At 34.5% G+C, this 26,398-nt stretch overlaps 1 protein-coding gene across 2 annotated transcripts in view; it reads left to right on the top strand.

Annotated features, from left to right (window-relative positions):
* The window catches only part of FMN1 (formin 1), a 117,404-nt gene that overhangs the window by 39,339 nt on the left and 51,667 nt on the right, over positions 1–26,398 (top strand). For both annotated transcript variants that reach the window (XM_015864836.2, XM_015864835.2), the window contains 6 exons: positions 8,363–8,450; positions 17,090–17,151; positions 17,874–17,962; positions 22,507–22,636; positions 23,510–23,656; positions 26,133–26,192. In XM_015864836.2, coding sequence (XP_015720322.1) covers positions 8,363–8,450; positions 17,090–17,151; positions 17,874–17,962; positions 22,507–22,636; positions 23,510–23,656; positions 26,133–26,192 — 576 coding nt within the window. The remainder of the gene's footprint in view (positions 1–8,362; positions 8,451–17,089; positions 17,152–17,873; positions 17,963–22,506; positions 22,637–23,509; positions 23,657–26,132; positions 26,193–26,398) is intronic.

Below are 26,398 nucleotides of genomic sequence, written 5' to 3'. Positions count from 1 at the left end.
TTTCTTGATTTTGACATGCATATGAACTTTCATACAAATATACCAGAGAAAATGATTTTTTCAAAACTTAGTGTAGTAGTTAATAAGAAATAAGGCTTCAAGGACATTTCCTCCTAATATCTAGTCTAAATCTACCCTCTTCCAATTTAAAACCATTTCCCCTTGCCTATCCCTACCTGCCCTTATAAAAAGTTCTTCCGCAGCTTTCCTGTAGGTCCCCTTCAGGTACAGGAAGGCCACTATAAAGTCCTTCCAAAACCTTCTCTTCTCCAGACTGATGAGCCCCAACTCTCTCAGCTTGTCCTTGTAGGAAACATACTCCAGCCATGAAATGAATATTTATGAATACAAGAACACTTAAATAAATGAATATTTAAATGCAAAAGATTGCATTAAAGCTATAGAAATTTCACTTTGCTTTATTTTTGTGTTTGTCACAGACCCCTTGTGAGAACTGTGATTGCAACATTCACTGTCAACTATGCTTTTGTTGCTTTTAACTAGACATCTACCATTTTCAGCCAGAAATGTTTAAATCTTGACCTGCACAACTGAAAATATTGGTCTATTTTCCAATGCTATTTTGAAAGTTATAATCTGAGTATATATTTAGATTTGTGTATACCATTATATGTGTAAGAAAATGCAGTATAAAATTATAATACATATGTATAATATGTGTATTTTATACACATTCATATCTTCACTGTCAAGATAGTAGAATACAAAGAGGTTTTATGGGAGTCAGTGGTAGCTCTGATTAATTCAGTGCCTTCACTTACAGAATCATAGAATCATACAATTTGTTCAGGTTGGAAAAGATCTGTAAGACCATTGAGTCCAACCACAGCCTAACCATATTAGCCTAACTCTCACAACCCACTGCTGACTCATGTCCCTGAGCACAACATCCAAATGGTTTATAAACATATTCAGGGATGGTGACTCAACCACCTCCCTGGAGAGCCTATTCCAGTGCTTAACAACACCTTATGTCCCCTTGTCCTGTCACCAGTGAGAAGAGATCAACCCCACTCTCACTGCAATCATCTTTCAGGTATTTGCTCTCAATAAGTCTCAGCCTCCTCTTCCCCAGAATAAACAGTCCCATTTCCTTCAGTTGCTCCTCATAGGGCATATTCTCCAAGTCCTTCACAATCCTTGTTGCACTTCTTTGGACCTGCTCCAGCATCTTAGTGACCTTTCTGTACTGAGGTGCCGAAAACTGAACATAGTACTTGAGGTGAGGCCTCACCAATGCCAAGTACAGGGGCAGGATTACTTCCCTAGCCCTGCACTCCACACCATTTCTGATACAATCCAAGATGCCGTTGGCCTTGTTGGCCACCTGGGCACACTGCTGGCTCATATTCAGCTAGCTGTCCATCAGTACACCAAGGTCCCTTTCCATTAGGCATCTTCCATCCAGCCATTCCTTCCCAAGCCTGTAGTTGTTGTGACCAAAATGCAGGACCTGGCACTTGGCCATATTGAAACTCATATAGTTAACCTTGGCCCATCGATCCAGTCTATCCAAGTCCCTCTGTAGTGCCTTTCTCTCCTCTGGCAGATCAGCACTCCCTCCCAGCTTGGTGCTGTGTGCAAACTTACTGAAGGTGCCCTTTTTTTTTTTTTTATGATCTGGATAATGGAATATTAACTCTTCAACTATTACTTAGTTGCAAGAGACTGCATACATTAGACCCTTTAGAAAGTACTTATGTGTCCAAGATGTACTTATCCCTATTTTTCACATCGTAAGTTTATACAGTAACAGATAATCTACCTACCTAAAAGTAATATGAGTCCAATTGACTTGGTGGTAGTTTAGCAGAAGTAGTCTTGGGATAGTAATGGATCACAAAGAGGTACACAAGTTACCAAATCATGATACTAAAGGGGAAACAAGACTGGTAAATAAACAGAAGTGTTGCTTGCAATACAATCTATTCAGTCATGTTTTCATTAACAACAGTGTCTAGATTTAGGCACCACCACTCTTTATTAAGAATGTTTACTAACTGTAAAAAGTCAAGAAAAGTGGGAATGATCAAATGTGTAGAAGTAGTCTCTGAGAAAAATTCACTGATTATGATTGTTTAGTCTAGAAAAGAGGAGGTTGATGTGGAACAAAAAGTAAGTGTCATCAAGTGCATGCAGCTGCTGCAAAGAAAAATTATGAAAAGCTTTCCAAAAGTAAGGATACCAAAGGATTGTAGAGCACTTTTGGCTAGGGAAAATGTGTTTCTATACTGGAAGATCATTAAGAAAAATTATTTAGAATGGTTCACGTATAGTTGGTAGTGTTCTGATGTACAGAAATGTTTTGGATGATGTTTTGAATGCCTTTCCAACATCATGAATCTCAATTTAAAGTAAAGAAATCCAGTTTTTATCCATTCTTCAATGGATGGAAACGAATGCCTGCCCCCTTTTTCCAGTGGAAGTGCTCACTGGTTCTAAAGCATATTGCTTTTGTGCCTGCAGAAATCGGCTTACTAAGTCAGTTGCAGTAGTTTCTAGAGACCATCATCCTAATGTGAGAATACAATTACAAAAAATTGAAGTGCAGTAATTAAAAAATAACACACTGTAACAAATATATGGGGAAAAAAAGGAAGGGAATTTAAGAACCTTCCAGTAACGATTGTGCCTTAAAGGACTGCATATAGGGAGACTTTATTTTTTATAGTCCCATATTAGCTTATTTGGGAAAAATAAAGTAAATATTTAAGTTACTAAAGGTTTTTCTAATGCATCTATTTGGTCCCGCTAATAAAATGTTTTAAAGCTTTTTGTAAATCAAGAATAGAAAGGTCTACATCCTCCAGGTTATTTTAATATATAACTCCAATTTAGATGTAGTTGTATTGGACCTTGTGAATATGACTCCTGTTTAGGCACCCCATTTTATCATTGCCATACTTTTGAGAAAGCCACTACTAATGTGGACTGTTTTTGTAATCATTTTTTGTATTTTCTCATGCTTAGGTTTCAGCCCTCTAGATATATGATTTTTACATCTATTTTGTTATCCACTAAGACTACTGTTAAAGCACTTGTTAAGGATAGTATGGTTTATTTAAAAAAAACCAAAACAAAACAAAACACATTTTAAGGTTCCATATATGAAATTGCAAATATAAAATTCTCATATGACAAAAATGTTCAACTATATGTAAATTTATTACACTGTCACTAAGGACCATAGCTGTTTCACAAAAACAGTGAAAGCTGAAAATAGCTAACATGTAAAATTTCTAACTTGTTTTGCTGAAAAAAATCATCTGTTCTTTTTGAAAGAACTCATCTTTCAATAGATTTTAATACAATTTGAAGAATCTAACATCTTTGCTAGACTGTGAAAACCTGTTATTGGCATTTTCATGTCAGATGAAGCACTGAAATTTATATTCAAAGAATTTTTACTTTTGGTCATTCTAAACTGTTAATATTTGTCTTCTGTAAGAACCTATGCGCATTTTGAAGCTTACAGGCACATGCAATTGTTATCAAGCCATAGGGTTTCCTTTTCCTATCCAATATAGGGTATTGAGCTACCAAACAGGAGGAAAGCAGAATTAGGAAATGTATTTTGGAATGAAATAAAGAGTAAGATTCGCTACATATTACGCTCTGATGCAGTGTAAGTCTGGGGGAAAAAAAAAAAAAAGGTTATTTAGGAAAGAACATTCCTTTGCTATGATTTATTCCATGTGCATTATCAACTCCATTACTGAAGTTACATATTTGAAAGTTGCATTACTTTTTCCGATATATTTGAGGACCTGTGAGGAACTTACCCTCCTATACTTTTTCAAGAAACAGGATAGTTGGATGTTAGCAATGCCGCTCTGTCTTCTTGGAAGAAAAAAATGAAGGGTAGAGGGTAAATATCAAGTAATTTGTGTCAGGTGTATGCTCCAAATGAAAGTCCATCAATCATTTTTGGCCCTTAGTCAATGATTATCATTTCAAAGACACAGGAGGACATTAAAGATAATGGCTTTTCTGTTGTCTATTATCTCTAACAGACTTCACATAATTAGTAACATGTGTTCCCATTTAAGAAGAGTGTCAATATTTTGAGAGAATTGCATTTTTTTAACTGAGAGGGATATGTCTGTCAGCAAGTTTTTTGTCCTTCTAACTAAATGAAGAATTAAAATTAATGAACTTTGTGTTTCCTCAAGAAGAGCAGATATTGCAGAAAATGTTGAATGCTTTGCAAGGTTGAAACACAATGACCGTCTTCAACAGTCTGTGTAAGATAATAAACAGCGTTCAAACTTAAGTAAAAGTAGTAAAATTCTAGTGCATACTCACCTGAGGCACTCTCACTTTCTTTTTATGATTTGGGCTGTGCTGTGAAGAATGAATATGGCATTTCCTTGCTTGCTCCTCAGTCATGTAGGATGGGAAAAGCATCCATGAAGGGTAAACATCTATGTTTGTGGTTCTGTTTAGTCTTTAGAAATAAAGAAAATGAAGTAAGTTTTTTATTAGCTCATTTTTTACCACTTCTGCCTTGAAACATTGGCAGTTTATTGTCATTTTAAAAAAGGATAAAAATAAATTTTTCTTCATCCATTAGATTTTTAGTTAGAAATGCATATCTTAAAATACTGAAAACATGGATAAGATCTTAAACTGGTTCACCCAAGTAAATATGAAATAGTTAAATACGGCTCTTCTTTGAGAAGGCATAATATGTAGTCTTAAGGTTCTGAAATTTCATTGGTAGTCTTGGGGTGTTTATGTAGAAAGGCTGGAGGGGCATACTTGCTTCTTGTGCAGGATATTCCTCCTCTGTTTAAACAGGGTTTCAGCAGACTACTTATGGGTCCAGGCTGTTGAATTCACTATAAAAGTTAATGAGTAGGAATGAAAGAAAACACTCTGACATGTAGGATGGCTTTTTAGCTTATGGTTTCTCTCACAAAATTTAAATATTATGGAAAGAATCCTTGCGCCAGCAGGAGGAAGGATTTAGCTTTTAATCACTAAAGTAAACTGAATCTTTTCTGCACCAGTAAGTGTCCTGCACAGAATGTAGACATTACCATTAGACAAAACTGTGGTCTGTCATATAATATTGAATGGAATATGTTTCTTGCTACATTAGAGAAACACCTTTTAAAAGGAATGACAGATTACTTTATGAATGTATTGAAGCTTTAGTATGTCTCTACTTTTACATTATATGATAAATATTGAAAGGAATAAAAGAGGCACTTTTCTAAAGCAGGTCAACTAACTTAATAATGTTAAAAAACACTCTGGGAACACCACATTGAGCAAATAGTGTTGCAGGTCAATGAATCAAATGAATTAGCTTTGGCACTCACAGTTTTGTCCCTGAGCCATTAGATGCTGCATCCATTACAGCGACACGTTCGTCGTCTGGGAGCAGCAGGCAGCAGGCAAATCCTGCCAGCTGGCATAGCAGCATCAGCTGGTGTCAGTTGGATCTTAGATGCTTGCCTGTCACTGCCAGCTAAAAGCAAGTCACAATATGCTGAGAGGTGAGCAGTGATTTGTCTTTTAAAGGCATAGACTAAATAGTTCAGTGCAGTCTTTACAAACTTCCATTTTATTTGCCTCATGGTTTTTATGAGCTGGAAAACTGAAGAATTTTTTGTATCTCCTTTCCATTTAGAATTCATACACACATATAATTCCCTTCAGTGACTTCTCCAGAATAGGTATTATTTGGGGTGAAACGACTGTTTTGGAAAATATGTTCTCTTTTAGTGCTGATCTTTCAAGATGCATATTGGTTTTAAAGTTTGTAACAAAAGTCCTGTATAATTTTTCAATATTAGGACTGCCCAGCTTGAGCAGTTCTGTTGTCTTATTTCTCCTTTTTTGCTCTCTAATGAATAAAATATTAGCCTTCATTGTTGAAGCCATTTCAGGTAGTGTGAGTCTAGTTTGATGGCTGGTAATTGTGACCATGTGTACATTTGTCTAAAATGCCTGTGAACATACAGTTGGTTGGACATTTTAAAACATTAATCTCCACTTTAGCTTCTAAAATTATAGAAGCTCTTCTCTAAATTTACTTTTAAGGAGGAAGTCTTGCTAAGCAATAGAAGCTAATTTGATTATATTTAATAATATTTTAGCATTTAAAAATAACCAGATTTATTTAAAATGTCATATTGTCTATAACAGCTATAGCCTGGAACAGTTTTGTCTCAAACTAGGCATGTCTAATGGGGTTTATGACAACCTATGAATTTGCCCCTGAACAAGGTCAACATGGAGGTCAGTGAATGCAATACAAATTGCATACTACTCAAGCCTGTAATTATCCCTGTACGAAGTTAATGTGTTGAGGAGTTCAGCAAATTCACTTAAAGTTCCAGAAATGACCATGATAAACTGAGCAGTTACTTATATTTGGTCTGAAAAATTGCTGTTAACAGGATGAAGTGCTTAGAGCGTGTTCATTTCTGGTAACTGGTAGCCAAATCACCTTGTCTGTTTATGTATTCACAGAGTTAGGGGCTTGATTTTTTGTTTTTTTTTTTCCTTTGAAGAAAATGTTTTAAATAGAATGTAAACAGTACTCCTTTGCTGATATCCAGTATAATTATTGCAAATGCAACCTTCAAAATCTCTCAGGATAGATTTCATTTCCAATTTTTGCAGAAAATATATAACATCCATTGTAACTTAATTTCATTAAATTGAGTTTCCACCACAGAGACATAAAATAAGATTTTTGTCAGATCTTTGTTGGAGACAGCATGTATTCTTACTTATTCATATACTGTCCAATTTCAGTATTCTACAAGTAGCAACTAACTACATTTTTTCTGGAGAAAGTGTTTCTATTGCTTTTCTTTTCTCTGTATTTTCAGCTACGACTTCTAAATAGGAGAATGACTAGGATAGCTGCCCAGTTAAATGCTCCTTAATCTTATTAAACCAATGGGAAACACTTAGACAATTTAGTATGAGTTTTATTATTTAGCTGTTTGTAATGTGAATGTCTAGAACAACATCACAGGGAAAAATAAACTGTTTATAATTTTGAATATTGTTAAATATACAAATAGTAATATTACTGAATTACTAGAGGTAAATTTGGATGCATACATTTTGGGAAAACTTAGCTGCTGGTTTTCATTTTACATATGAGTTATTAATTTGTTCATCAGCATTACAAATTAGGCCAGCTGCCAGAATTTGAATGTTTTCTTATTTTCAAGAACTTCACATCTGTGTTGCATTTTATGATGTGATGTGCTATTATCTTATCTTGCTTAAAAAATAAATCAAAATCACACATGCAAATAGTGCAAACATGATGGGGAAATTTTGTTCGGAATACAAGTTTCACATATCAAATCTGTCTCCTCTAGCATCTGAACTACATTTCTAAAATCCTGATAGTTTTCCTCTATGACTTTATTTATGGACTGATAAACATCAGTGTCACTAATTTTAATCAGCAGGCTAATCAGTATAACTTCCTCAAGATTTCCCTCACCTGATTTCTTTCTCTTCCCCCCACCCAGTATCTGAAAGATTGCAGTCTAAATGTTAGTTATTATACAAACAAGTATCTGTTACACAAAATATGAACAAAACCCTGAATCCATTTGGATTGTCTAAGGGAGGAGGAAGCACAATCAGACACGAGTGAAAGGAGTCCTTTCAATAACCCATACTGATCCAGAAGGAGTGTTGGGAATGCACAAGAAAACATATCTCCAATTCTCTTTCATCAGGAGATGAACATCTGTCAAACAGAGTAAAATGTACTCTTACTGAGAAATCAACTCTGAGATAAACTAAGGAATTTGTAACATACTCTGAGTATCAGGAGTATTCCGAGAGAGTGGTCGGGTACCAGAATGGGCTGCCCAGGGAGATAGTTGGGTCACTGTCCCTGGAGGTGTTCTAGAAATATTTAGATATTGTACTAAGGGACATGATTTTAGTGAGGAAATATTGGTAATAGGTGGGTGGTTGCACTAGATGATCTTATAAGTCTTTTCCAAAACTGGTAATTTGATGATTCTGTGATACCTTAGTTTTGCCCCAATGAACTTAAGGAGAAGGGATAAAAAGTATCTTAGAGAATAGAGATTTGATGCACTTTCAGTTTTACTCCTTAATAATGTGCTTCAAATAAGAGCTGATGTGTTGAGAACAAAAGCTTACATTTATCAGGTATTTATTAAGGTGCTAAGCATCAAGATGAGGTAGACTCTACTGCTTCATTCATTTAGTAAAAATGTTTTGAGAAAAGTTCAAATTAACTCAAAGTTATGTGAGTTTATGGGAATGAAGAAACTGCAGAATGTTTATTTCATCTCAGAAATAATAATTTGAATTATCTTTCTAGATTATCAAATTGTTGGATGGAAAACGGTCACAAACTGTAGGAATTTTAATATCCAGTTTGCACCTGGAGATGAAGGATATTCAACAAGGTAAGCAGTTCAGAACTATAGTGCATTATATATGCATAGGTATTTTCTCCTAGGACCACTCAGAATTTCTTACAGCTTGTACTTTGAGTATGGTCCTCTTTATTGTATCTGAAGAATTGTTCTTCCAGTGTATTCCTGAATAGGCAGAAGTTTCAACTAAAACAGAAGCAGATTTTGGTACAACTCCTGTACCTTTTCAGTTCATGTGTCACTTTAAGTACAGTTTTTTCTCCAGATGATTTCATATTCCTGCACTCCTTTTGCTTAAGCTAGTCTCACATAGGCAGAAATTCAGTAGAGGTTTTGTATACAAGATTTTAGGACTTTGAACTTGCTTGTATGTATCTGTTGAATATTTAAATTTTGTTTCATTATCAACATGAAATGCACATCCGAAACTGATGCAGCTACCATGCAGCAATCAAGAAGATAATTACTACACAGCATTTTTGAAACCATAGGGCTACTCAGTGTATAAATTCCATCACTGGTAGAAATTATCTGAGTTTGGCACTACAACTGTAGAGAAATGAAGATTTTTCAGAACCCTGGGGTAATTCAGATTCTGCTTATGTTCTGGATTTTAAAAGATATTGTTTAAGGATATTGTTTATTTCTTTTTCGCATTAAAAAAAAAAAAAAGAAAGGAAATATCCACCATTTAAAACAACTGCTGGAAGAACTCAAGTTGATGTCTCCTTTTTGCTATTGTTTTCCTTCCATCACATGCAAATGCCGGGTAGAGTGTTGAGATGCTGCTGGCATTGATTATTGTTAATTTCAGAAGAGCCTTTGAGCATCTAACACTTTAAAAGCGCAAGGGCTAACAGATGGCTTTTGGATTGGAGGGGAAAAAAAGGAGCAACTTCATGCCTGCCAGTATTGTGTGAAAGGTATTAGAATGAGATGGGAGAAAAAAACATTATTAGATCAGGGATAAAAGCAGTATAGGATAGGATAGCAACTGTAATATAGAAACAGGGTAGCATGTTCAGAAATGCTTTTTATTTTCCATGTCATGAAGTTCTCCTAAAATAAGGCATTGTGACTGCAGCATACGTGTCTGTAGCTATCTGTCTGTTCGCTGTTCTCCTGCAGCTTTTGAATTCCTCTGGTCAATTTATGCCCAATTCAAGATAAGAGCATAAATATTCAAAATGTTTGTATGTATATACACTAGCATTTAAGCCTGAATAAGCAGTGCGTTTTTGAAGCAAATCTGCCAGTTTTCCTCTTTGCTGTGTATGCAAAGCAATGGTGAGCTAGCTAAAACTACAGTTCCCTGAACTGTATACAACGTATGGGATGTTAATGACTGCAGCCTACAGAACTACTCTTGTAGTTGTAGACATAGTATATATAGACCTGCAAGTTTAATGAAAATTAGAATGTTGGTAGAAAAGAGACTGAAACAAGTGCTGTCACTGAAGGAAAGTTTGTAACTCGTCACCCTCTCTATTCTGAGAGGTAGCAAACGACTGGCCTGTCACCACATGTGTTGCTCGAGGCAGCAATAGGATATGTGGCTGCTTGGTTGTGGGAACAGATAGGAGATACAAAAAGGGGATTTGGGAATCCTGCTTTTAGAAATCTTAAAAAAAAAAAAAAATTAAAAAAAAAAAGATGTAGGAATACTCTTTCAAACTGGAGTAAATAGCTTCACAGCATATCCTTTAGATAGCTGAGCAGTGCAAAACAAATAAGTGGCCATATCTGGCACACAGATGTTTCACTTTGCATTTGATAATGAGCCAGCTGCCACAGTTTGGGAAGGGAATCTCCCACACGTGCTTGTTTGAGGGAATGAAGTTCATCCTTTGCAGATAAATTTAAATTCTTGCTGTATCTGAGTATCTTCTAGGGAGAAGACAGGGTGAAATTGAATCAACATTTTGTGTAGTACTGGCACTTATAAGATGAAGAAGGAAAGTTTATTTTGCTATGCTGCACCTGTCAAGGTATTCAGTATTTAGTAGGGGGAAGAGGAAGAGTAATCCTTCCCCACCACGTGCTGTAATGTTCTGAGAACACTAACAAATTTTAATGATGAATACGGTCTGAAGATTGTAATATAGCTTCTTGTTAGACCACTATTAGTAAGAATAATTTCCTGAGTCAAAGAAGCAGACAGAAGATCTGTCTGTCTCAGTAAGCTTTATAGAATCTGCGTTTATATTTTAAAATCAGAGATAATAATGTTGAACATATGCTTGATATTATTTTCAAGTTTTTGTGTATGTTTTTTTTTTTTTAGAAACTTTCACACAAAACAGATGATAAGTAGTGAAAATCAGCTGTTAGGTGTGGAACATACTGTAATATTACAAATTAACAGAAGTATAACTACTTTTCACATCCACGTACTTCTGTCTTACTTTTTCTCTCATTGTTCAGCTGAAACACAAGAGCTTGAGAGACAAACTTGTGGCTCAAAACTACTTGTGTGGCTTTGCTATTGAAATATTATGAGTCACTCCGTAGTGTGAAGATTCAGTTTTGTTTCTAATGGGAAATATTGGTTATAAATGTATGCAAAAACCCTCCGTGGGTCCCAACTACTTACTGACCAGCATTCCAGTTACTCGAGCAGTTCCCTGTGTAATACAGTCAGTAAGCAGTTGGGACCCACGGAGGGTCTTTGCACACATTTATAACCAATATATCCTATTAGCAATAGCAGTAGATTTGAAAGCACATAATAATAATCTTTTCTGCAGTTTAGGTCATCTGAGCTGACTTCCCACGATATTTGTTCAAGAGGAGAGTCACAAAATTGAGGGGCAGCCCAAATGAAAAATAGTTTTAGTAACAAAGCAGGATATAATTTAGATGCCTGTGTTGAAGAGAGTGATTCTCCCAAATCAATTCCTACTCCCATAATACTTACTTTTTCCACTAAGCTTGCAGAACACCAGAAGTTCTGCTTCTGTTTGCTGCTGGTAATAATTCACTGTCTATTACCTCCTATTTCCATTAGAACGCATTAATTAGATGTTCTTATATACTGGCATATTTTCTTGGGGATCAAATAAATGAAATGTAATGGGTCGTACAAGATGCGCACTTTACAATCCATTATTCTATTTGTGACTGTAAAGTGCTGTTTTAATTCATGTGAAACAGCTGCAGGCTTTGCCAGCACAATTACCCAGGCAAATGTTAAACATAATAGCACTTTAATGGTGTCAGAACTTAGCTTGTATGGTAAAGAAAAGAGAAAGGTGGACACTGATCTTTGGCATTATGACTATATATATATACGTCATATATATGTCATAGATATATATATATATATTTCCTAGACTTTAAGCAATTAAGTATAATGACTGAGATTCCATGTGTTGAATCAGAAGAGCACTGGACAACCTATAAAAGCATGTATGGAGACCTGGCATGTTTATTGTGCATTTGAAACATACGTGTGTTCACTGATAATGTGAACTATGCAGAGAAGCATAATACTTTGAAGATACTAGAGAACAAAGATCACATTTAGATGGAATAGATTAAAATTGATTTTGTTACAAAACCTGTCTTGTGCCATCTACTTTTGTATATTTGCCTTCATGGCAAATTCTGATGATAGACAATGCAAGTAACTGCTATGCTGATCTTCAGCATTTTTTCATGTCACAGGGGACCAATTATCTAGAAAGAGCGTGATTCTAGTACTACTGTGCAGTCATAGTCAACCAGTTAGAGAAATATTTGATCTTCTCCAACCTACTTGTGCTCTGCGCTCAACTGTCAACTTATTGGAGAAAATAATTGAAAGAATGAATGTGAAAAGCATCTTGATTCATCTGATGATCAGTCCAGTAATCGTTGAAATTATATATTGCATTTCTAATCATTCTGACATTCCTATGAAGTCTTCCTCTACTGAGAGGCCATACCAATTTATACAACTAGGCTACATATTCTGCCTATTCTTGATGCAATGTATGGCTTATGGCATATCTAAGCTGTGAAGAACAGTATCATTTTTAACCAGGCACTTTCCTCAAGACCCCATAGTCTATGTCTTAAATGCACTGTGCAAACTGTTCCAGAGCAAGTCTAATCTGCAAACCTTAGTGTGCTCAGAACTTCTCAATGCCCGCTTGCATTTTGAGTATATCATATGGCACAAATGACTTCGCAGTTCTTTTCTCTCTTATGGAAACATTTCTGTTTAAAGATAAATACTTTGGAGTCTTTCTTACTTGTACTGAATGAAAAGAATGTTTTGGGATTTCACCTAAAACATTTCGTGGAATGGAAACAAAGATTATAAAAGTTTAAACTGTTCTGAAATTGTGTGACTTTTCCCTCTGCACAGAATATTAAATACATGCATTCTATGCATTCTATATACTATGCACAAAGCACAGCGATGGCTGCATACCCATCTCAGAAGCAGGGAAGCAATTTTCTTTAAAAGTTATTTTCTTTGTTCTGGAAAATTCACAACATATGTTTTTGTGCATCTGCCTTGGGCATCCAGTCTAATGTGGGTAAGCTAACATTAGTGCCAGAGTCTTTTGCTCATGTCTTCTTGCTTGTAGCACTTGAGTTTTCTTACTCTTCTAAACCTACAGCATGCATATGGTGCTTCTTAGCATTGTGTATTTTGATTTTTTTTTTTTTTTACATTATAGTTAAATGTTGGAGAAAATCTTTAAATGAGTTTAAAACAGCAAATCAGTTAGAAGTAAACTAGAGCAATTTTGATATTTTAGGTAGTTTTGCAAAGTAGGTATTTGTATTTAGCTGTCATAATCACTTTCTAGTTGACTAGATTAGTAACAGTTTCATTTACATGTCCCAGTAATAGGCTTCATTTTCCCATGATATTAAGCCTTACTGTGCAGAATAGAGTACATTGAAAAAATAGGGTACTTCAGGCCAAATGAACGAAACTTTGGTGAGCCCTTTTTATTTAAATAATATATTTCTGTTTTATCATTGGAGGGTAGTTAAGATAATTTCTTCATTTTTTCTAATCATCATCTTAAGTATCTTAATACTGCTAAGTGAATGTAATCTCTGTCATCAGGAATTAAATCCTGGTTTAACTGAAATGTGCATAGTAGGAGTGAGGCTGCATATCAGAGTCAGCCTTAAGACAGTTGGTATTCAAGAAAGTTAAGAAGAGTGATATCTTTTTCATGCTTGATCTTTAAGATCTACATTTGGATGTAGACTGCAGACAGTACGCTTTAGGTTCTCAGCTTTTCTTTGGTTTACATTTCTGAAGTGATAAAATAGAGTATGTGAAAAATCTGTGCGGGTAGGGAATCTGTTTTTTACAGTTAGATTCATTTTAAAAAGAGTCTGTTAAAACCTTTGGTAAAAGTTTATGTTTGAAGCAATACTCATAGTATGTGAAATGTAGTTGGCAAGTATTTTTATGTGTGCTTGTTAGTTTGAATGCATGATGCTGATCTGTTTTTTGTCCTAGCTGACGGTTATTATATCCTAATGGGTGCAACCCTGCACTAATGATCCTTGTGTATATAAATTCTTCTTGTTGTGAGCAGACACCATAGGCCACATAAAAATGTTTGCCTCAATTTCCCTGCAAGAAAGGATCTCAGAAACCAGACTTGGCCAAGTAACAGATTTTTTAAAGGTAGAGGAACCCAATAAAATTACCAGCTTTTCACAGCATGAGTCTACTTCCTTTTGACATATTGTGAGGTGTAGGTGAAATATTCTAACTGAACTGACAGTGTAAGGAAGACAGCTAACTAGAAAGCAAGATAAAAGTAAAAGCCACCAATGATGATTGATATTGTAATAGCTATTAATTGTTTTGGAGTCTCTTTTGTAGATTTATGATACTTCACCTATATTACTTAGACTTATATGAGTCTTGATATAATGAAATGTAATACATTTAAGTATCATGATTAAATTCACAGTATCTGGAAGAAGATTTTGAAAGATCATATCACAACTTTCATTAATCTTTAATTATATTAAAATGTATATGATTAAAGCTTGGCTTTGTTTTTTAACTGAAAAATTAAGAAGTTTTCATTCGGTTCTAAGAAAAGAAAGTAAAATAATTGGTTTATTTGATCTAGTGTAATAGGTTTATTTCGTCTGCCCTAACTCGAGTTAATTTACACAGCACACTGTGAATGTATTGCACATACTGTATTTTAAGAATATGAGGCACATAAAGACACCTCCCAGCTTTTAATATCTGTGTGTGCGTGTTGTTGTTTTTTAATGACCAATTTTTTTAATTTTACATTTTCATTTTTGTGTTCTGCTTCAAATTCATTTTACATAAAGCTTGATCAGCTTGAGTGGAAAGAGATAGAAGGACAAAAGTAAAGAGATTAAAATACAGAATGATTAACTAAATATGCCTGCTGCAGATTTTGGCAGTACTTCTGACTTTTTGCATTGTGACCCTACATGTACTAACATCCTAAGATGTCAAACTATCATTGAATTAATACAGCTAGATCTTTAGCTGTGCTCCATCTGCACAGGCATTGTCAGTAACAGCAGGTCAGCTTTTTTATCAAATATACCAGAAAACATTTTCTTGGGAGTTCTATGGGAACTACACAGTTGTACCAAAAGATAAAATAAATTGATATCCCTTAAAACTGATTATTCTTAATTTTGTTTCAAATGGCATAGAAAGCAGTTTCTCGTGTCAGGTCACTTGGAACCAATGTTATTTTCTTAGATCTGTTTTTCAGTACAGAAATGTTAATAAAAATTTATCACTTCATTCTTTTGAGGACTTTTTGATAGGTGTGTGACAGATGTACAAATATCGATGTTCTTATTAATTTTTTATAAACTCTTTGCTCTTTTTTTATATTTTTTTTATAAACTCTTTTATAAACTCTCACAGTTTTTCTGTACTTAAAAGATCTATTCTTTCTTACGTGTTTTGCATTTCTGAGTTAAACTTACCTCCTATTAGATGTTTTTCTAAACAACTCTGTAATAATATTTTTTCTTCATAAGCAGATTTCAGAGTACACCAAAATAAGATGGTAGAGAAACCACAAGAGAAAAATATTGAACTAAATGTATGCATTTAAAAGTCCTAGAAATTAAACGTATTAGACTGTGAAATCAGTTTTCCAATATTTTTTCCAGTTTCTTTGGTTCTATTAATATTTCACTGAATAATGCAAAAGATAATTAAATTCATGAACCGTCTTCCTAGGGCCAGCAGATGATCTCATAGATTCAATCCATAATGATTTTTCTTTAAGAACTGAATTTGTTTTAGGTCTGTAGCTTGGGCTTTACGTTTAGTTGTGCTCTTCGGGTTTTTTCAACCTTTGAAATAAGGCAAAAATAGCGAAGGATAGTACTGTTCTTTTCCCCTGCCTCCTTCCATACTTTTAACCAAGATGTGATATCAACAGATTGAATCATAATTGACAGGCAAAATTTTAAAGCATTCTAAATGTCACTGGACCTTTTAATAAAATTAATTAGCCTGACACAGAGAAAATTTACTAGCCGGCTGGTTAATTTCACAATATAAAATCATGGGATAGGTGGAAGAGCAGGCGAAAGCTTATTACTTTAAATAATTATTTAAAGATGTGTTCCTTGGTCCTTTTGAACATGGATTGCAAACATGGCAAAAGCTTTTAAAATCTTCTAAATTCACAAGTAGTCAAGTTTCCTTTGAAGAAATCTAGCCTTGTTGAAATTTCAAGTTACCAAGTACTTACAACAGAGTGTCACTGATTATGTGGAAAACTGGTAAAGGCCTTAATCTTGATTTTGGGTTTGTTTTTACCCAATCCCTTTATGAATTCTGATGAAATAGTGTTCCTGAAAAGAAAAACATCCAAAGGTACTCAGCTGCCATTGTGCATATTTTAGCTTACGGGAATTTTACACTAGAGAGCACCAAGAACCAATAGTTTTGCCTAAATTGTAGTGCAATCTGCAAATGTTAGAAGCAGCTAACACTGTATAATCCAAGTGTAGTAGCATCTGGAAGTAAGCTAGGAAACATTTTGAGACTTCTTATTTTTGGTAATGCGGAATAATTTCTTATTGAAAAAGTACACTTCAGGTATCTGCATAAGATTTAGAAATCTTAATCTGGAAACTTAATTGTAGGTAATTTTCTGGTGGATAAAGCAAACTGAAATGTGAAGATAGCTTAAAAACCTGTAATACAATCTGATTTTTCTTGCAACGTTGTCTGCCTGTCCAAATTCCAAGATTGCTAGCTCCAAGACAAGCAGATCTCCCAGTTTTCATAATTCTGATTTCCCATGCACAAAGGTGCAATTTAAATGCCCCAACTCAGTTCCTTCCTATATAGCCTTATATGCTACTGTGAAATCTCTGTCGTTCATCCAGCTTTCCCAGTCTGGCCAGCTACACAAGGAGCTGAATACTTGGCAGGTTAAAGCTTTGACTGCTGAAGGTACTGGAGAGTAGAACTCCATTCTCCTGAGACTGTTTATAATAAGCTCTTGTATGAGTGCTGCAGTTTAAAATCAGAACAAAAATACAATTCGAAAATAGTAAGATATTAACTGGATGTAAATATGTTCTTTAACTAGGTCAGATCTCTTTCGTATTTTCCAGGAAGCAAGACTGACTTTGCAGTATGTTTTCTAGCAACTAATTTGTTATTGTATCCTGTACAGCTATTCTGTGTGTTGACGACTCCGTAGTAGATCTGGAAACACTGGAAGCACTATATGAAAATGTAAGTAAGTTGAGTTATGTCTGTAGTTAATTACCATAACTTTCAGAAATTCAGATATGCAGTAAGTTAAGTCTTATTTTATGTTGTATTTATTTGACTGGAGACCTTATGTAGGACAAGTCTTTAAGGAGTTTAACAATAATTGGATGTGCAACATCAAAAGATACCTGATGAAATATGTATTTCTCTGATTGGCTTAGTTCTTAAGTCAAACATTTAAACCAGCGGCCTGCTTTTGGAATCAGGATAAAATGATGTAATTGCAAATGATGTAACAGTTACAAAAGATGATACACCTATCACTAGTCTCTTCTGTATTACCTGAAAAATATCATCCTTACTGTTACGTGCTAATGTTCTGAGCTCTCTGAATCATGATGCTAGTGGCTAAAACAGTTAGCAGTGCATTGCTGTTCTTACTCAAGTTGCTCTACAGATAGTGTTCATTAATTTAGGCTGTTTGACTGAAGTTGTATAGAAGAATGCATTTGTACTTGGCTGTAGAAATACCAGAGCTACTTTTGTGATCTAAGCACTTAGAAGCATCCTATAGCAGTACTTTTGTAGTGCTGTGTTCTGCAAGTCAGTGCTAGCTCATGGAACCTCAGGAGCCTTGCCTTTTGCAAGTTCTAAATGTGTTTAAAAATATAACTATTTGCAAACAAACAGGCAATGTATTAATTCGTTAAAAAATAATTATTAATTACTTTATGTAAACTCAGAGAGCGCAAAAGGATGAACTGGAAAAAATCGAGCAATATTATCGGACTTCAAAAGAGGAAGAACTGAAGCTTCTGGATAAACCAGAACAGTAAGGTTTTTGGTTTTTTTTCTTACTATTTTATTGCTATGTAGTGTTCAGTCCTTGTTTAAAAAGGATTTTGATACACATTTATTTGCTAGCTAATTTTAAACACTTTTCTGTATTTCAAAGCACAATGTGAAGTTTGTATTTATGTCACTTTTTTCAGACATTCACAGGTATACTTGATCAACCTGGAGCATCAGAACTTATTAAATATGCAGTCTCGATTCAATGAAAAATTCCATTTCCATTCTCTCATTTGTAAAAAGCTTTTCCAGTAGAGCTTTTAAGGCAAAATTAGTATCTCATGAAAGCAGCACCAGACTGGTTCTGGTTGTTGACACTTGGAAGATAACCTCAGATAGAAGGTTTTGGAGTGTCATGGAATCAGAATCGTAGAATCATAGAATGTCTGGGTTTGAAAGGGACCTTAAAGACCATTGAATTCCAACCCCGCTGAAGCAGGGTCATTCATATATTTTTATATGAATGTATGCTGCCATATACTTTTCTGCCCCTGGTTAATATGGAGGTAGTGATGTTCAGCTTCTCTTTTTACTCTTTAAAATTACAGTTGTGCTTGTGCAAATCTTGTAAGAATGAGAGCTAAGTATTTTGCAGTTCCAAAGAGTCATAGAACCATAGAATGTCTTGGGCTGGAAGGATCAAATTTAAGATAATCCACATCCACCACTTGTGGACAGGACTGCCACCTACTGGATCAGGCTGCCCACAGTCCCCTCCATCAGACCTTGGATGCTTCCAAGAATGGGGCACCCACAGCTTCTCTGGGCAGCTTGTGACAGTGACTCACCAACCTTTGTGTAAAAAATATCCTCCCAAGATCTAATACAAATCTCACCTCTTTTAGTTTTAATTCATTACCCCTTGCTTTATCGCTGTCTGCCTATGTAAAAAGTCCTATGACCAAGACATACTGACTGAAGACCTACAAGGCTGATTTCACAGTTTGTGACTTTTGTGAGCAGTGAGAAATGTTAGGATGAAATGGTCCCTAGGTGTTGCTTTTTCTAATGTAATACACTGTTAACCAATGTGAAAATCATAAAAATCTGTGAACAGCATGGTAATTCTGAATTTTATTTTAGTGCTTGTATTTAATTTCAGATTTAGGCTTCACAGTGGTGTCTGTCTTCTATTGTTTTTGTATTGCTTTTCCCTATTTTTCCATACTCTCCTAATCACAGCAATTTCCTGCACTGTGCTGTCTCTACCATTTTGTACCCTTTTTTCTCTCTCTTTCTTTTCTCTCTCTTTTTTTTTTTTTTTTTTTTTTAATATATATTTATAAAATTGGGTAGCAAGAGGAAGAACTGAAGCAACCAAGATAGCATATGACCAGTTGATGTCAGAAGTATTGTATTTTTTCCCCATTAGATTGTTGGTGGTTGAAGAGCAGATTTTGTTCCTCTTTCTCCTTACACAAAGCAGATAAATACTCACTGCTAGTAGTTGCATGTAGCCCACAGGCAATAGGTTCATGTTAGCAGTGGGGGTTGTCATGCTATCTCATGTTTTACTTAAGACCACATATATCCATGATGTACTAACTTGTTCATGTATCTTGTGTCCAGGGTTTTCATTGCCTTAGCTTAGAGTTTAATGATACATTCTGTGACTAGTTTATGCTTTCCAGAGTTTGAATCATTGGGAACCTGCAAGTCTGAGTGAAATAAATGTTTCATTATCTAGAGAATATGAGACTCGTAGGGTTCTACACTTGTAAAAGTTTGTCCCTTTTTATAAATTCTAGTGCAGACATTGATCTTAAATGCAAAGTTTGATTTAGGGTATCATAAAATTAAAGAGCTGCAAAGAAAGCAGTTGTGCCTGATCATTCAAAGTAAAATGTATGAAAGGTTAAAGATATTCTTCATCAATACACAGCCTCTGAAATTATTATCCTCTTTTTACTGTTAGGTTTACTACTGCATAGGCTAAGAAAATCAGTTTGTCAAAATGATGCTTCAAGGAAGAAACAAGTTACTGATGAGACAAATGATTACTGAAGTAATTTTTAGTGCTCCTTAGAAGGAACATCCTTTCTGAAAACTCAGCAGATCAGCTGCTGCTGTTTAGTTGTCAAAGTCAGCCTCTATGTCAGCCCAAATGCTGAACTGGAGTTTTATTGGAACTGTGTATGCATATTAACTCCATAAAATGTTAAAGACAGAAATGTGCAAAATTTTAGGTATGGTTAAAAAAATTTGCTAGAGGGTGTAAACCTGATGTGTTTATTAAGGATCAGAACAAAAAGCACAAAGTAAAGTTTTTATAAATGGTTGTAAATACTAGGTTGCGGTTGGACTTAATGATCTTTAAGGTCTTTTCCAATCAGAGTAATTCTATGATTCTATACTAGTAATTCACATTAATATGCTGAAAACATTGACTTGAACTCACTAAAATCTTATAGAAGCCATTGCTGTTTTAAAACAACTTGAATTCACAAACAAGTAGAAAGCATTACTGCTATCACTAATGCTCTCCTGCACATGTGATTTTGATCTGTTTTATTAGCATATTACACTTGTTGTTGGTACGATCTGTAAATAAATCTCAGCAACATAACAATATTCCCCTAAATTATGTGTTATGATAATAGTTGTTGTTAAAATGCTAATATTCATTAACACAATAAAAAATCGCATGAATAATTGACCACAACTTTGGACTTTCCTAGCAGGATACAGATGCTTTAGCTTGTTTCCAAAAAGATCCTGTTAGTTGTAATACAATCTCTGAAGTCTTTGCTTACTGTGAAAGAAATACCAATGAAGGAAATGGTAGGAAAATATGGTACTGAACAGTTCTGTTTAATATGTAGTTTTAGTTCAGGAAGTAGTGGACTGTTAATAATTGGAAATAAAATGTTTTCTGTCCAGTTAATGCTATTTGCTTGACTTCAGCACACAAACATCTTCCATTTACTTCAGTTTAAATGCTACTGGTTCTCTTAAAAGCTTGAATAATAAGATGCACCTTTTCCTCCCCTACCAAAATTCCTTAATTTTATATTCCTCGTATGTGGATAAATGTGAATTGATATATAGTTTATGATCACAGAATCTGCCTTCTTTATTTCTCTTCTGAAATAATATTGTGTTGTACTAACAACATTAAAATATGGTTAAAATTTTAGCTATGGGAATCCAAAATTATTTGACAGTCATCTCATTGTAACTTCAAGTCAGAATCATACTTTTGTCATTTTAAAAACCCCAAACTGATTGAGATGAGTACTCTTTTCTCTGGAAAAGCTCTGTCTGCATGAATGTGGTGGGATTTCTCTTTGATAGCTGCAGGTTCATGCTGTGACATTCTGTTATGTAATTGCTAACATAGATTCATCTTTGTGATATATTTCAGTTACAAATGTTCAGTCAGGATATTTACAATGAATACTTTGAATTCCAAAATCTGGATACATTTTCTTGTTTTGCTAAAGCTTTTTTAATTCCCATCAAAGTTATGTAGTATTTAAAGACCAGAAATGTAAATGAAATTCCTTTCAAGGGAAGGCAGGAAAAGAAGACATGTCATTTTGATTTTTAAATTAGAAATGTTAGGATGTATGTATGTCAGAACTTTTGTGGAGCAATTGGGTCTTTTCTTCCTTTTGTTTCTCTCACAAGGCGTACTTATAAAGTATCCTCTTTTTTTTTCTTTTCTTTTTTTTTCTTTTTTTTCTTTTTTCTTTTTCCTGGCAATACCATTCATTCCCAATAGGAAGCATTTTTATTAATAACAGCTTGGCATTTCTTTTTTTTTTTCCCGCTGTCTCAATGAAAGAGCCAAGGCTGGCGTCCCCAGCCCTTCTCAGTAGATTTTCTCATCAGGCAAGAAGGAAAAAGGAAAAATGATAGCTAGTTTCACACCAGACACAGGTGGACGGTACCATTTTTTTTATACACTCACTGTGTTTTGAGCAACACGTTGCACACATTAGGCAATATTAAAGATATTTATATTAGTTATTATTAAAAAAAGAAATAGTTTTAAGAAATCAGATTAATTGCTTTAAATAACTAAAATGAATTTAATAATAATTCAAGCTAATAATAGTTCAGAAAATGTCCCAGAATTCAGTAAGGTAAAAAAATCTTTAAGCCATAATTTAATATGATGAGGGATCTAAGAATATCTGTAGACAGGAGAATACAGGAATTCTGCTGTAGTAATATTGGAGCAAAAGATTTTTGCCTGAATTTCAAAAAAGGAAATGTAGCAAGCTCTTGCTTGACATGAAATTTCTAGACATGAAATTTGTGATAATTAATGGGTTAATGTCATAAGAGTTGGTGTCTTGCATTTCCTTCATATAAATAGAACTGCTTAACACGCTGAACATAAAGAAAAATAAGCATAAAGAATATAGCAATTATAAATTCTGTCAGAATTATTTTGATAGATTGTTGATCACTGCAGGTATGTATTCTATAATACAGCTTTAATTCATTATGTACCTTACAGGTATGAAATGCAACGATTCACTGATATTTTTCTTCCCCCCTCCCCTCCCCCCACAGATTTTTATATGAATTATCTCAGATCCCCAATTTCGCAGAACGAGCTCAGTGCATTATTTTCCAGTCAGTTTTCTCTGAAGGGATAACATCGGTTCACAGGAAAGTTGATATCATAACTCGTGTTTCCAAGGTAAGTCCTAATGGAAACTAAATAAAAGGTATAATATTACTTTATTTATTATTATTTATTATGTGAATACTGTCCTTTGAACAGCTTTTCTGCTGCAAGCAACCCATGATCTGTCCCTTCAGATACTTTTTTGCACATTCTGGTAATAAAAGTAGTTACTTAGTGTTACCCTTCAAAAGGAGACATAGATAAGAATGTAGCTTCATATGAGATCAGGAAAGAGGCATTACCCTTAGTTCACTTTAAAGGAGCTCACATGACAGTTGATTCTTTTCAATGAGAGTCAGAGTCAGACCTTGGCCAATAAGACAGATGTCTTTATATGGAAATTAAAATAATTTATTAATTTTTCACTGTGTTTCTAGATTTCTTTTTTTTTTCTTTTTGGTATTGAAATTTTGTCCTTAACCTTGGTATATCTGCCCTAAGTATGAACAGAAATGTGGATTTTCAGAGCATGAGAACCAGTGAGAAGCAGCCTGAATATGACTGAGTCTAACTCAATGGCAGCAAAAATAACACATCTTCATTTGACTGCATTGTGTAAACTCACGACAAACCATTTTGTCTCTAATATTTTTTAAAGGCTACTAAGGATGTTTGGTAATCTGTAGTGAAACTTCCTCCATTAATCTTTTTGTCTTCTACATAGTATATAATGTGGATTAAGTTAAAGATAGTATCTTAGGCAGTTTTGTCTAATAAATTCTTCTCTTAAATATTTGATTCATGTACCAGTTTAGATTCCTTTCATTGTAGCACACATGAGAAACAAAACATTGCCTAGCAAAAATAAAATTTAAAAAGCTTTGTCATATGAGCAATTAAGATTTCTGTGCCAAGAGATATTTCAGACTAGTATCCATTTTCCAGGCTTTGCTGAACATGACGAGTGTAAAGGAGATTTTAGGTTTGATTCTTGCCTTTGGGAATTACATGAATGGTGGAAATAGAACACGAGGACAGGCTGATGGGTTTGGTTTGGAAATACTCCCCAAACTAAAAGATGTCAAAAGCAGAGTAAGTACTCATTTTTTCTTAAGGACTACTTAAATTATCTCCCCATCAGATGTTAATCTTGTCTTACTGCTTACCATTTTCTGCTTGAAAGAGTGTGGCATTTTTGTACCATATTCTAGTTTCTTTCAAGATTTTATCATTTTTCTCCTACATACATGCATGTCTTGATAATCTCCTATTTCTCCTATTCAGTACTACTAAGATAATTTTGTAATATGGAAATCTTGTGTCTATTTTATTAGTGAAAACTTAAGTACAGTAGGGAGAGAAATGTGAGAGCACAGGCCACTAAAGTTGTCTGCGACAAATGTCCCTTTCTTCTCTTGCTCTTAACTTATGGTAGGTGTGTATGAGTAAGAACCATTTCAATAAAAGGTTTAAAAAACAAATATCGGGAAGAGTTCTGTGTAGAGTATACAGAAAAGAATTACATATAAAGGATATAAACATATAAATTACAGAATTTTAATCCGCTTCAAAAAGGCGTGTCAGATCCAACAAATTATTTTCAGTCTTTATTTTTTTGCACTGGCTGTAAAATGGATGTAGAGCATGAATCTTAAATGGCATGCAGAAGAAAACTCTTAGAGATAGCAGTAGCATACCTGGATGCTATGTGGATATGGAAACTACCAAAGAGTAGGCGTCTTCTGCTGTTGGTACAGATTTGGAGGGTAAGAAAAAGCTCTCACACTCTTGCTCTTTTTTTACTTGAAATGCTGTTCTGAATTATAAGAAAGTTACAGTTTAAGGTTCTGTTCCCATTTATGCTGGATATACGTAGGAATGCTCTCAGTTTGGGAGACAAGCAGTGTAAAATCAATAGTATGAGCTTTTTATTTCACATGTGAGTACCATCACTAGCAAAGTATAAAAACAAGGTTTAATAAATTGTTCCGTGAACCACTAAATTTATGGAAGTTTTTTCCAGTGTATTTATGTCTTCTGTCTCCTGACTCTTACTTTAGTCTTCACCTCAATTATTCTGTTATCCCTTATAACAACTTTTCTTCCAGTCCTACTCTATGGACACGACACATGGGCTGTCTTTAGCTGCTGTTCAGCTTACGTAGCTTGAGGCCCAGTTTCCCATTATTCATATGTTCATTGTTCAGCCAGCTGTCATAAGGAAAAAAATTAAAGCAACTGAGCTTTGCCTGACTTTTGTCAGATGAAGTACTAGTTTTAGTCCCCGTTTTCTGTCTACTGTGAACTTGTAAGAATTTTTACTTCTCTGGGACTTTCCAGTTTGGCCAAGCTTTGTTAGCCTGCTCCAAAATTATGAGTTATGAAAAGGAGTGACAGATGTACAGTATAACTGCATGAGACTTGTTCCTTAGCAAAACAAGATAAAAAATTACAGTACTTATAGGGTTTTTTTTGGTAGCCAAAGTAAATACATTATTAGTTTATATTACTGTGAAGAATGGAACTATTCTGCAAAAAGCATAAAAATGCACAGAGACCAGCTGCCATAGGCAGACATGAAACCTTAGGGACAACTGGAGACTGTACTAACAAGAAAGAATGGAAGATCTTACATATTTTACAGTGTTGTGTCCTTTTTTTTTTGGGAATTGTCAGCAAAAAATGTGATTTCTAGGTAGGCTAAATTCAACAAGCTAAGATAAGCTTTCAAGGTTTAGTATCTTTAATTTCACATAAAGATTTTGTGTTGTCAATTGATCCCAAAAAAGTACTTGGTACAGAGGTTAAAAAAATCTTTGCTCACTTCAGAATCTCTGTATTTTGTCTTCTAGAAGTACTGTTTAATCTAAAGTGATAGGTTTCGTATTTTAACACACAGAAAATAGAGCAACAAGCTTATTTAACTTTGGGAGGGCAATCAAATTTTTATAAGCCACCTCAGTTCTTTTTTATCACACAACCTGCCAGCAGTATATTCTGTGACTGCTGGATAAGCAGAGCGGTTTTGGCTCATGGCAGCAGTGACTTAGGTATTCTCATGTATGATATTAATAAGATGTGAAAGATGTGTTGCAGACTGTAATGAAGGTGAGGTGTCCTCATACAGGAGGATATGTAGACATTGTTTGGAGACAAATTTCTGTACCAATAGTTGTCAATATAGAAAATAAAAACATTTAAAAAAAAATTGAAGACATCCCAGTTATAATTCCCTTTATTATAATTCTTTTATGTTGTTGAATGATATCTTGTATAAGTTCCAGTGTTACCTTTTTTCTTTTGTTGATCTACCTTATGCTGAACCAACAGCATATAGCAAAATAAAATATATGGGTTGTTGCATGCAGGACCAAGGAAATGAAGATTCCAAAAAGAGAGCATTCATGCCCAAAACCTAAAAGGATAGGAAATATACTTGTCAGGTACCTGCTGTCTGGTTTTATGTTTGGAGTAAAATATAGCTCCCTCCATACATTCATTAATCATACAACATTTAACATTTGTGTGTAATTATAAACCATTTTTAATATTCTGTTTTTTCCCCTAGGATAATCATATTAATCTTGTGGATTATGTTGTCATATATTACCTACGCCATTGTGATAAGGTAAAAGATTTGTTTGCTGCACATGCCTCTCTAAAAGTGGATTTCTTTCTTTTACTTCGTCTGACGAGCTATAATACAAAAATAAAATCTATTTTCTTTAGCTTTTTACAATAGCTTTGGACCTCAATAGGTATGAAACTTGCTGTAAGTTTTGTAATTTTTCCTTTATTTCAGACTGAAATCTGTGCAGTAGTAGTGCTTTAAGC

This window comes from Coturnix japonica, chromosome 5 (genome assembly GCF_001577835.2).
Source record: "Coturnix japonica isolate 7356 chromosome 5, Coturnix japonica 2.1, whole genome shotgun sequence".
Classification (NCBI taxonomy): domain Eukaryota; kingdom Metazoa; phylum Chordata; class Aves; order Galliformes; family Phasianidae; genus Coturnix; species Coturnix japonica.
The sequence above is the reverse complement of the archived record's forward strand: the minus strand, read 5'-3'. Positions and strand labels throughout refer to the sequence as shown.